Source organism: Cetorhinus maximus, chromosome 19 (assembly GCF_964194155.1).
Source record: "Cetorhinus maximus chromosome 19, sCetMax3.hap1.1, whole genome shotgun sequence".
Classification (NCBI taxonomy): Eukaryota; Metazoa; Chordata; class Chondrichthyes; order Lamniformes; family Cetorhinidae; genus Cetorhinus; species Cetorhinus maximus.
This window is the reverse complement of record NC_135897.1, coordinates 28,408,025-28,421,657: the sequence shown is the minus strand read 5'-3', so window position 1 is coordinate 28,421,657 and position 13,633 is coordinate 28,408,025. Positions and strand designations below refer to the sequence as shown.

The 13,633-nt window shown below is 38.0% G+C and overlaps 1 protein-coding gene across 2 annotated transcripts in view; it reads right to left on the bottom strand.

Moving 5' to 3' along the window:
• Nucleotides 1–3,458: 3,458 nt before the first annotated feature.
• The window catches only part of LOC144693703 (SH2/SH3 adapter protein NCK1-like), a 219,903-nt gene continuing 209,728 nt past the window's right edge, over nt 3,459–13,633 (bottom strand). For both annotated transcript variants that reach the window (XM_078563614.1, XM_078563615.1), the window contains 2 exons: nt 4,697–5,409; nt 3,459–3,988 (listed from right to left, as the gene is read on the bottom strand). In XM_078563614.1, coding sequence (XP_078419740.1) covers nt 3,794–3,988; nt 4,697–5,409 — 908 coding nt within the window. In that variant the 3' untranslated portion in view covers nt 3,459–3,793. The remainder of the gene's footprint in view (nt 3,989–4,696; nt 5,410–13,633) is intronic.

Sequence of the window (13,633 nt, the reverse complement as noted above, 5' to 3'; positions counted from 1 at the left end):
GGCTGGGCCACCAAATCTCCCACGGCGGGTCCCACCACAACAGGGCCGGAAAATCCCTGCCTATGCCTCTATTTACAAAGCCCAGGATCCCATCTGCTTTATTAATAGCTTTGTTAACCTTATCCTGCCACCTTCAAAGGTTTGTGCACACACATCCCTATGTCTCTCTCTTCTTGCGTCACTTTTAAAATTGTGCCATTTAGCATGTATTGTCTCTCCTCGTTCTTCCAACTGGGATGAATCATGTTTGCGTTGCATTTAATCTGCCACCTGTGCACCCATTCCACCTGCCTGTCAATCTCCTCTTGAAGTCTATTACTGTCTTCCTCATTGTTTCCTAAGCTGCCAAGTTGGGTGTCATCTGCGAATTTTGAAATTGTGTCTGCGCTCCCGAATCCAAGTTATTAATGTATACCAAAACAGCCAATGATCCTAGTACTGCACCTTGGGGAACAGCACTGTATACCTTCCTCCAGTTCGAAACAAATCATACACCATAAAACTTTGTTTTCTATCTCTTCGCCAATTTTGTATCCAAGCTGCTACTGCCTCTTTTCTCCCATGGGCTTCAATGTTGCTAACAAGCCTAATGTGATACTTCCACAAATACCTTTTGAAAGTCCATATACACATAAGCTGCACTGCCCTCATCACCCTCTGTTACCTCAACAAATCTCAAATCAAATTGGTCAAACACAACTTACCCTTAAATAAATGTGTTGGTTCTTTTATCATCCATACTTGTCTAAGTTGGTGTTAATTTTCTCCAAGATTATTGATTCTAAAGGCTTCCCCACCACTTATGTTCAACTAACTGACCTGTAATGGCCAGGTTTACCATTTTTCCCCTTTTTTGAACAAGGGTGTAAACATTTGCAATCCTCCAATCCTTTGGCACCACCCCTAAAATTAGAGAGATTGGATGCTTGTGGTCAGCACCTCCAGATTTGCTACCTTTAAATCCTCCAGCAACCTCATATTCATCCATCCAGACCAGGCAACCTATCCACTAAGTACTGCCTGCCTTTCTAATATCTTCTCTTTACCAAATTTTATTTCACCCAGTTTCCCAACAACCTCTTATGTTTACAATGGCTTTGACAAAGCCCTCTAGCTTGGTAAATACTGTTGCAAAAGTACTGATTCCTTAACTCAGTCATGCCTTCTGCCTCCACTGAATTATTCCACTTTAGTCCCTATTCAGCCCCACCATTCCTCTTAACAACCCTTTTACTGGTAATATGCCTATAGAAGAGCTTTTGATTCAGTCTTATGTTAGCTGCCAATCTATTCTGGCATTGTCTCTTTGTCCCTCATTTCTTTTTTCTTATCTCCTCTGCTTGTTAATGTTTGGTATCTGTATAAAACTACCACCCATCCCACATTTGAATTACCTGTCACCCATCTCTCGATAACCAACTCAGAATGCAAAAGCAAACAACTATTAGGTAAACTTCTGCTCAAAACTCATTTGAAGGCAAATTATGTCTGGGTCCTATTTGTGCTAAGATTCGTGTTAAGAATGTGACACCAGGTTACAAAAAGGTCACCCGTTTTTTGCTTCTTGTTAGAAGATGAATGTTACACTGAAACCTCATGACTCTCCACATTGTCAATTCTCATCTTTAGACAAGTTAGAATCAACCAAACTATGCTTTCACTCAGCATTCTGCAGAATGACTTTGAGATGTGTCTTTTTGCTCTGCAACAATATGATATTAATAAAATGATAGAACTATAGAGTTTTTTTTTTAAATTTAGGAAATTAATTTTCTCAGAGAAGCAATAAAATAAAATTAGGACAAGATGATTTACAAACTTTATTGAGTTTTGCAATAATTAAACACAACCATACTAGGAATTTATAAAAGTTTCTAAAAGCATGTAGGACATCTGCTGCGCTAAGAACAGCAAAACATAATTTGACTTCACAGTATTTTATTCTTTAACAGTTACCCTTGACATTTGAAAAAAAGGATGTACACATATGGTTAAGCAATTTCAGTAATAAAAAAATGGATTAGAAACAATACATGAACGGCTTTGAGTATATCTTTCCAATTGCCACTTTATACTCAACAACTTTTTCTATAGGTTTACAACAATATTAAACATCAAAAGACCAGGGTTCAGAAACTCTTATGTTGTCTAAAATTCAATATATAAAAATATGCTCCAACAACTCATCTTCAGCATCGTTCATTACAGACCCCTTCACATTGTCAACATCAAACAATTGCAGAGCAGGACAGGAAATTAGTGTCAGCACATTGCTGCTTTATAGGTTCTTTCAATCTGCACTTCCAACAAGGTTCTGATCTCTGGTCTTTAAGCTACACAAGACAAAGTACAACATTTTTCTCCTTGAACCTCCGGTATAATTCCTGGTACAATTGATATCTTAAGAACAGTAAAAATACACACCATCTTTTTGAGTGAATCTGATAACTATGGGATGGACTTTAATTATAAATTAAAAGATAAATAATATCATTCAAAATTCTGATAACTCAGACACAGCTTTTCTATTGATACACTAAACTGATTTCTGTAGTACACAAATTGTGTGTCATCACATTCAGTCTGAGTAACTGACTACCTTGGTTTGTTTCTCTTGCCCCTCTCTCCCAACAATAAAACAGAAGTTTCTCTGCATTATCCAGGATGTACATTATAGTGAGTCAGTGGCCTATACAGTATTATAGGAATAAAGGTGCATTATGGATGCCAGGTCAACAACAATGCAGCCCAAAATTCTGGGCATACAATTGGAGCTTCTCGAAAAACAGAAAAATTACTTCTGATATAATCAGTGACTGTAGAATATCTATTAAATGGTGATATTCTTTACAAATGTATTACAAGATAAACACAATACATGATGCACCCCTTATATGAACCATTAACAAAGCAAGCTTTGAAGTGAAGCCCGTGATCAACCATGAAAAAACAATTCAAAGTAGTTATGCTGCAATCGATCTAGGAATTAAATACAGCCAAAAAAAACATTTTAAGGATATTACTAAAGTTACACCCCAATGCATGACCTACCAAAGTGTGATTAAACTGTAACTTTATATATAAACATTACAGTAATTATACACAGCCTTTGGTCTGAAAGATTTTAAGGCAAAATCTGTTATGTCCACATTTTATGTCACAATAGAGCACATATCCTGATGCAATTTGCACCCTCTCCCAAAAGAATTCAAACCAAATTAAACCACAGTTGATTGATTTTACTTGTGTATAACTGAACAAATTGAGAAAAGCCAAATGAATATTCCAAATGCACAATACATAAAATCTCACACTTCACACATTACGAGCTAGTCAACAAGGTTCTAAAACACAGAGATAATCAAAGATCTGTAGTAAGACTTAGTAAGTGAAATATATATATATATATATATACATACACACATACATACATATATATATATAAATATAATATAATATATAGCAATTGAAATATAAAAAAGATTCAAGATTATTGGAGAAAGTGTAGAAGGAATTGGTGATAAAAGGTAACTGTAGGCAGTGTGTTCACAATGAGCAGCTCAACAGAAGCAAGGCACAAAATTTTTACATACAAGAGAGTTATCCAAAATTAAACAAAAGTACAATGCCAATGGGACACAAGTGTAGTTTAAAATTGAAAGATTAAAAGTGAATCTGTTGTTTTAGGTCATTATTGCCAGTAAGTCTGAAAAAAAAATCATGATTTTCCTTGCCTCCATTGCTATTTTTCCCTGCAAGACCAATCCATTTCATTGGATCTTTCCCTTCAACATTAAGATAAAGGTTTAACCAAAAACAATTTCTCTCCCTGTTCACTTGTGAAAATCGGAGCCTTTTTGTAATGTTCCACTAAATCTTCCATGCTGTCAAACTTGCGCTGTCCAATGCAGTAGAGACCTTGTTTCAACTGTACCTTGAAGTGTTTGTTTTTATTTTGGGCCTTCAAGGACACCGAGAAGTCATTGGGCTGTGAAGGAAGTGAAAATTCTTTGATTAGGTTCCTTTACAAAAATGCACACTGAGTGCTGACTCCAATCTTGTTTCACACAATACATGCATACCATTCAGTATCACTGGACAACAATAGGAAGAAGAATCACAGTAACTTTCTGTATTTCTAACCCCACAGGTAGTCACCCACCCTATATAAAAAAAGCTACATTTCTCTACCCAAATTGTCAAGATTACGATCAACAAATATTTTTGATGCCGTGATACAATCCACAGGGAAAAGAATAAGACACTAAAAGAATCAAAAAATGATTATATCTAATCTAAGTTGAGAGTGGGGCAAAAAGAGGGATGTAGTATCCTTTCAATAGCAAACGTTTAAATTCAGGTTTATATATTAATGTTATATTCACTTCTAGTAGAATGCCAATAAATTCAGGTATAACAGACAAGAATGTGCCTAAACTGATGCTTTCCAAAATTAATTTCACCAAGAGCATTTGCCTGGGAGGTATCAAGGAACTTGTGAAAAAAGTGTAGCCTCAATGTTCTCTGCCATTAGTCACAAATCAGAAAACTAAAGGATTGCCTGTATTAAAGAAAGTTAAGTGTATACATTAAGAGTAAAATATTACCATACCTCCAATTAGGAATATTGAAATACTGTAAAAAGTTAGTTGAAAATAGAAAATCAGAATTCTAAGATAGCTGATCCATTACTCACTGATGACTCGCTGTCTCGAATTATGAAGTCTCCATCAACACCCCTTTCATTCAGAGCCACTTCTCCTTGATGCCTTGTAATCTTTCCATAATACCATGGACTACCAGCAAACCTGCCAGTGGTTGCTGCTCCTATGTAGTCACATCGAGGTGGTGTGGGGCCAATGCTAATTACTGGTGGTGACGTCTGCATAATATTCACATAGTTCTTAGGTACCAGACCCACTTGCCCATCAGCTTTCCTACATTTCCACCATTCCGGATCATTTTCTGGTTTCTCAACAACATCCATTACTTCGCCTTTCTCGAAATTAAGCTCCTCTTCATTTGAAGAACTGAATGGGTATAGAGCCTGCACAACATGAAGTACTTTGGCATTGTGTGCACTGATCACAACTGCTAGTCTCTCTGTTAATGAGCCCACAGGTTCCATTGTGGTTCCCTCAGGTTCCTCCATAACGTAATTTGAAGGGAACCAACCAGTTTGTCCATTATAACTACCCCGCCACCATCCATCACTGCATTTTTCCATGACGGTAACTTTTGTTCCTTTAACCAATGTAAGCTCATCATCTCGCTCTGCTGTGTAGTTGAATTTGACATACGCAGGAGCATTCAAGTCATAGAGACGTTCTCCATTGTCAGGATAACCATCCGCATCTGCATTGGATGCAGTATCGCGAATACTTGGTTTCCGTTTCACTTTTCCGATACCTTAAAGGAAAGAGAAAATATTACTACATTGCACATATCAACCATGATTGCAAGTGTCCTTTGTGCACACAAGGAAGAAAGATACTAAACACTATTTCATTGAGATAAATTAGTTGCATTCAACTGTGGTTATAACCACTTCCTTACAAATAGAGGCGACTGCTTCAAAAATCCTCCCTGCAGAATCAGAAGTGTTCACATTTATAATTGTTTAGCACATTTATGCTTGCTTAGCATTGAACAAACTGTTCTGTTGCACAATGCCAGTTTCCACATTGTAAGTAGTTTTTAGAATGAGTTATCACTTGGTCAGTTCAGGTGCACTAACTGCATTGCTGCCGTAATTTATGCAGGCCAGCAAGGAGCCTGGTTTGAGCTATGCTACTTCCTCTTGTTGGGAGAGATCGATTACAGTAATCAGCTATGTTCCTGAAATTAGGAGGAGTAAAATAGGGCATGTGGAAGGAGATTGTTTTTTCACTTAAAAAAAAAAGCCCTGAGGGAAGAGAGGGTGGATCCTGTGGGATGGTTCCCCGAGCAGACTGTCAAAGTCATCTGGCAGAATGCCTCATCGCCAGAGCTTTCCAACAAGTACCAAGATGTAGCTTGGCTGGTAATGAGAAAGACCTTCCCCATCAGATCCTTCTTACACACCAGGAGTCTCAGGAGGCACGTTGCCCTCGAGGTGGCTGTGGTGGGGAAGAGACTGTTGTTCACCTCCTTGTGGAATGTGCCTTTGCAAAGAAAGTCTGGAGGGAGATGCAGTGGTTTCTGTCAAGGTTCATCCCAAGCAGTTCTGTGACACAGGACTGTGCGCTCTATGGGCTGTTCCCAGGGACACACACTGGGACAAACATCAACTGCAGCTGGAGGATCATCAGCTCGGTGAAAGACGCTCTTTGGTCTGCCCGAAGCTTGTTGGTCTTCCAGTGCAAAGAGTTGTCCCCGACCGAGTGTTGCAGACTGGCACATTCCAAGGTCCAGGACTACATGCTGAGGGATGCACTAAAGTCTGGGGCAGCTGCCGCAAAGGCGCAATGGGGAAAGGTCGCTGTCTAAGACCCTTCTGCCATAGTGCACCAAGGGGCTGGCAATTCTATGGACCCCTTGGGCTGTATGACTCAGAATGAATGTATGTAGTGCATACTGAGTCCCTATCATAATTGTATTGAAGCACCTCAGAGTGCAACATGATGTATGTCGATAAATCCAATCCCACTGCACTATCTGACTGTCTGTAATGACCAAATTGAAATGACTGTAATATTCATTGATTGTATTGAAGCACCTCATGATCCATGTGTAAAAGTTGAATCTGATTGCACTTTTTGTGATGGCCATTTAGAAATGTTTTGTAATGTTCTTACAGATATTTTATTAATAAAGTATATATATATTTTTTAAAAACAAACAAACTAGTGCAGCTCAAAATATTTTTTTCATCATGACTCTTTCACAATATCTATACTGAACAATACAGGAAATAGATATATGCCATCTATGCTAATCTAATTCTCAATTTTAACATGGCTCCATTTGCCAATATACTGAAATTTGAGCTAACTTAGAGTGTTAGCTGCTGTAGGCTCTATCTCCTAGCAACCAGCTACACTCCTCCTGGCTTGCTTCTGAAACTAAATCCTTTATACTTGTAAGATATAACAAGGAACTTCGTCCCCAATTTCCTTCCATATAATGGCTGCACTCTCCAGTGTAACTTAGCTCAATTCCAAAGGTCAGAAAATTATCCCACATTGCTAAATATTTGGGCAGTTAATTAAAGAAGCTACCATGGAGCACAGAAAATCGTACAATCAAAATGGAGAGAAAAATTCCACTGCCCCGCCAAGACAAAAACCAAAATATAAACAAGATGATAAAGGGATGAGGTTTGGGAAAAAAATGAATAAGAAACTATGGATAAGAATTATTTGGGCTGGAGGGCTGGAGAAGGAGCCTGAAAGCAGGAAATCCATCAAAGAGAATGAGGTTGATGGGCTGAGATTGGCTTTTGTATCTATGCCTTAGCTCATGCACATTTACCTCTTCATTATTGGCTATAAAATGTAACTGAATGTCTTTGAATACAAAGTCAACAGTAAGCTCAGTAAGCTCAACTATCTACTCAGGATAGCAATAGCATAATGCAAGAGTGGGATCATGTGGAGTAAAATTACTGGGGTTAAAGGGACAGATTTATTTACTGTTACTCTGCATCTTTTATTTTTCCTTGTGGAATGTTTTTCATTCTTCCTTTCTGTTTAGCCTCTTCCTTCCTCTAGGTTTATTACAGAGCAAGGAAGCAAAGCTATCTCAGGTTCCACAATACAAATATGCGGGGGAAGGCACAACGGTCCAGAGATCTTTTGGTCAGTCACTGGCCATATACTAATGTAGCTCCATTTCCTGACAGCTGGGAGAGAGTGACCAGCATTAAGTCTACACTGCAGTGAAGTTCCCAACTAAATGGGGCATGAAGGGAGGTGAGGGGACATGTGGACCACAGTTCTGTTGACGAGTCAAGCTGTACTCAGTACAATGAGTACCAATACTTTCTACTTCTTCAACAACTTATTTAAATAGTGTCTTTAATGTAATAAAACGCCCTAAAGCTCTTTGTAGGGGCATTATCAAACAAAGTAGGATACCAAGTCACATAAGGAGATATCAAGTCAGCGAGCCCCAAGCTTGGTCAAAGAGGTTAGTGTGAAGGAATTTCTTAAAGAACGAAAGTGAGGTAGAGAGACAATGAGGTGCAGGAAGGGTATTCCAGGGCTTGGGCTCAAGGCAACTGAAGGCTGCTAATGGTTAAAATTAAATATTGGGAAGACTTGTTTTGGGAAAATATTGTTTTTGGTCCCCATTCAAACTCTGTTCCATAACTATGTCCAGTCCTCTCCCTGGCAATAGTCTGAGATTAAACAAGTCTGTTAACAACTTTGATCCAGAGATGAGCTTCCAACCTCATACTCATGCCTCTGCTACCTCTAGACTTGACTATTTCAACACACATTATTCACACGTTGTTCCCCACATTACCCTCTGTAAGCTTGAGGTCACCCAAAACCCTGCTGCCGGTGTCTTGACAGGCAGCAAGTTCCATTCCCCTATCCAGTGTGCTCACTGATCTACGTTGACTCCTGACAATGTCTCTATTTTAAAATCGCTCTATGGTCTTGCCCTCCTTATCTCTGTAATCACCTTCAGCCTGACAACTGGCCAATATATCTGTGTCCCTCAAATTCTGGCCTCTTGAGCATTCACAATTTTAACTGGTCCATCATCAGTGACCATGCCTTCAGTTGTCTGGGCACTTAATTCTGGAATCCTCTGCCTACATCTCTCCACTTCTGTACCCCGCTTTCCTTCCTCAAGAGACTCCTTAAAACCTACCTCTTTGACCAAGCTTTTGGTCATCTGCCCTACCATCTCCTTATGTGGCTTGGTGCTATAGTTTGCTTTAGAATGCTCTTATGAAGCACCTTGGGACAGTCAATTACATTAAAAATTTTATGCAATATAAGTTGTTGTGGTACAGAGCTTCAATGCCACTTGCACCATTCTTGAATTAAGAACTGCACCGAGTAGGTACTGCACATGAACAATAGTCTAATACTCTCCGCCTGTCCTGTTTTAATATTGCTTGATTCTCCTTTCTTTCAACCATCTATCTTACCTATTCTTATTACCTCCCATCTCTGCCAGCTGTCTCTTTGAAAAAAAGCAAACAGTCAATGGGAAACTAGACCTGCACGATTAATCTGATGATCAAACAGCTGTAGTTCACACCATCTGCCTGGAAGACATCATTGATGAAGAACTTGTTTACCTCCCTATTGAGGATAGATCAGAGACCTGTTCAAAAGAAACTTGCTCATTAAAGGGCTGATAATCAGCCCAGGAATCCTTCCATCACCTCCCCATATTCCCTAGAGGAAAAAAGTGCGTGTGAAGATACGCTAAAAAAACTCATTGAAGAATTTTGTTCCAAGATTTAAAAAAACCACATAGGCCAGGCATGCACAAGTGGCAGCGCACATTTCTTTAGTTTACTTGTTTGAATCTAATCCCCAAATCACTGTGGAACATTGGCCCTGAGGCACACAGCATTCCATTCACAGCACGTGCAAGGTAACATTTGAAAAGTGCCTATTTGTAATCATTTCTAAAACAGAAAAATATTAAAATCACTGTACTAGTTAGACTGCTCAGGATTCAGCAAGTTTACATTTTCATACACATGCATTGCTATATCATATTAGTCATCAGACTGAAGATTGCATATGATAAAAAAAATACATGCAAGTTGGTGTATAAGTTAGAGGATGGTGCCAGATTCAGATTACTCTCAGTGTAGTGTGACCCAGGACCAACTGATTTTATAGGCGCAAAACCAAAAGATCCTACAACTGCAGGTAAAACTTTGATCCAAACAAAATTGAGGAGTATTATGACACAGTTGATGGCAAAGGCCGAGTTGTTCAATCCCAGAAGGAAACTTGAAATAACTGTCATAACCCAGTTTTGCAATTTGTATGTTTCAAGATGCAGGCTTCAGTAGTAATATGACAACTGAGTCTCAAGTGGTTTTTATAAAACTAAGTTAAACATTTACTAATACAAGAAAGATGGTAAATACATTCATATGTCTACAAAATTACTACTATAGTAACCACAACAATCCCTTGATTAATCTCTCAGTTATACCCCCATTAAGCCAACAGTAAATCTCATAGATTTGAAGAGACACCTGGCAAGGCACACCTTGGACAGTCACATTTAAAATGAGTTTCTTTCAGCTCTGGGTCCTTGCAGACAGCAGCTTGAGGTTTCTCACACTTGTTGGCTTACACAAAATCTCCTTTCTCCTTTATATATATTTTTCTCTTTGAATGTAAATTTCCCATCATATCATTAGGCTTTTAGCTTTACCTCTTCTAACAATAACATCCTTTGAATCCACCAATTTTACTAGTAAGCTGAAAAAAAAACATACTGCTTGGCGTCTTCTAGCTAGGTGCAAGATTTCACCCGCAGTCTTGAATGGTTTCTTTTAGCAAATGCAAATTTACGCTTTACCTTCCTTATGTTTATCTAATTAACATCTCAAAACTACAATACATCAAAGCACCCAGATTAGCTGGCTTTAATCCAATTTAAACACACACAGGTACACACAAACACAGACACCACTAAACTCTATTTAAAAAAATAATTTCCAATAACATTATACACATTAATCTCTTCATGACAGAGACTGAAAAAATATTGATCCCGTACTGTCCCCTTCCCTCAATAATTCTATTTGACATTTCTAATTATATTTACTAAACTAACCCAATTCCTTGCTTTGTTTTGCTGTCAGGTAGCCTTGCACACTGCCTTTTATGACACTTAAAATAACTATTTCCAAAGTTACACTGCTCATGGATTATATGCTATAACCAATTAAAAAGCATCATCAATTACTTGGCACATTCAATCCCTTGTGACAGTGGTCCCAATTTGTACATGAGCATTAAACTGTGTTTTCAAGAAAACCTTCACATAGATCAGCATTCCCTGCAATACACCTTAATCTGCATAGCCACCTATTGCCAACCACTGTATTTATTGATACTTTTGACATTTACAACTTTGTTTGAAAAATTTATGATTAACCTTCATTCCTAATATAAAAGAACTGATGAATGTTTACAAAATGGCATTTGTACAATGGATTTTCCAGGTTAATAACTGTTCTGCTAGACTTTCTCAGGTCTTGTTGCATGAAGGGTGTCTAGACTGCAGTCAGCTCATTTCATTAATGTCTGAATCTCAACAACTTTTGACATTTCCAAAAACACAGGAGTTTGCAACTCGTTATTTGTTAACCTGTGAAGGTCTGCAACCATTTTTCTGCCAACTCTTTACATCTCTAGTGTTTCAATTAACACATAGTCTACCACCGTAACACATAGCTTTCTCAGGAGTTCCTTCAGCTCCTTCTTCAATTTACAAGCTTTTAAAATAAATGGTGTCACCTGACAATTATTTCTGGACTTAACTTATCTTATCTTCAACTATTTTAAACATTGATGGTATTTGACATTGGCCTAAGTTTTTTTTTCTTATATGTACATACAAATTTTAAGCTGCCCTCTCAATCTGCACTGCTCCCCTCAGTCTGGAAGGCAAGTTGCAACATGTGGATAACTTTTAGAAGCTGAACCAAATTTTCCAATGGTTCAACAAGTTCATCCATCAACCACCTGAGCCATACAGGTTACAAGTGTCTCTGGTCAGCCAGTCAGAGAAGGTGCAGCAAACTTTTGTCAAGTATGTCTTGGATAAAGAGGATAAAAAGTGGCCATGGTTCCCTCCCCCTACTCCTGTACCTATACATGGTCTTCTGCTGGGACAGTGCAGCATGTTACTCACAGATAAGGATGGATCAACTTCACCAACAAGACTCAAATATAAATAACAGCCATTTAGGCAAAGTACAGAGAATAAATGGCACCTAGGAGAAAAGTCAATACCTTTGAGGGGAAATTAGCAAGAATTCTTAAAAAAAAATTACAGACCAGCCCAATCTTAGTTTTTTTAAAGTAATACGAGAAAGGATCTCCCTTCTTTACACTACCTTACCCACTTTTCTCAATCTATTTGAGAACGTCAAAATGTATTTGTTAGGGAAAGTCGATGAACCCATGCTACAGAAATTACTATTAATATACAGATCTCTAGTTAGGATTCCAACACTCCAGCATATCTACTAGGTTGCCTATATGTGGTTTGATTTAATAGGTCATACTATAATACCACTTTCTGTTAGTGTAATGAAGAAGCCAGCAGTATAATTCTGATCTGCTGCCTCTACACTGAAGCCAATATGTACCTGTTTTGGATAGATAGCTGAAGTACCCCTAGCTCCACAATTTGTTCAGGGGAAACAATTTCATCAATTACATAAAAGCTTTTGACAGAAACAACAGGCTTAACATTTAACCCACTCACCAGTGTACTGCTATGGCAACAAAACAAAGCTAATCTCAGGAAAGCAATTTGATTTTTTTGTATGTTCTGATTTGTTAGATTATACAGAACAACGTCAATCTTTCTTCTTATTCATCATAAAGAACAGTCCTGCGACTACAACAAAACGGAATTTGAAATGCCTAACCTTGTCCCTCCCTTGTTAAAATAGCATCTAAAACATCTGCAGAAGAATTTACCTGCCATAGCTGTTTTTAAATGCATTTGAAGTATATAAAACGTGTTTTGACCTCTTTTCCTCTAGTTTATCATCACTCTTTTTTTGTACTTTCATTATCTGGTCAAAACTTACTTCATAAGCAACATTGGAACTATGTTTCAAATTTAAAACATATGCAATTCTCCAATACAAGTTATGTTTGAAACCCTTATTCTGTTTATTTGCAAAAATAACTTTCTCAACCCAATTGACTATAAAGTTTTTTCTACTGCATCTGTAACGGAAAACTTGAAATTTGGATGGACCGCAAAAGTGTTACAACAGTTGAGGATACACCCTTAGACACACTAGATTGAATGACTCAGAACTACTTGGGGCTTGCATGAGTTGAAAGTTCCACATCAAATGCTCAGCTTTCTGAAACGATAGTTTCATGTTCTGTTAGTACAATTTTTTTTTTAAAGGCAAACAGATGTTCAGTTTGGAATGCTGGCCTCTAATTAGCAACCTGCTTGAACTAAGCCAGAAATCTTGACACACTAAAACCCTCTCTTTTGTCAAAATTAGCACGAGCCAGAGTTACAGTGCACTATCCGGTTATATGTAATGTGAATTAATTTCAGAGCTACAATTTTTTTCTTTCCCACTGTACACACACTGGGACCGCTTGAGAATCTTAACAGTTGAACTAACACAATCCAAACAGAAATAGTTCATTTAACCCTTCTCACTAAAATATATTCTACTCATGGTATAAATATGCATGTACTGTATAGAAATAGGACTCCAAACATAATATTTATATGATCATCACACTACTCTCCTCATGGCAGAGTTACTTTAACCAATGAATAGCTGAACCATGCAATACAGGAAGCAGGTTTGATTGTTGGTGTGCACAGTTAGCTCTTACTCAAGGCAACAGAAATACACTTCAATTGCCATCAACAGGTTAGGTAGGTCTAGGAGTAGGGGAAGTCAAACTTAGCTGCTGCTTTCACTCACTGTCCAGAGACCTCTGCTGGA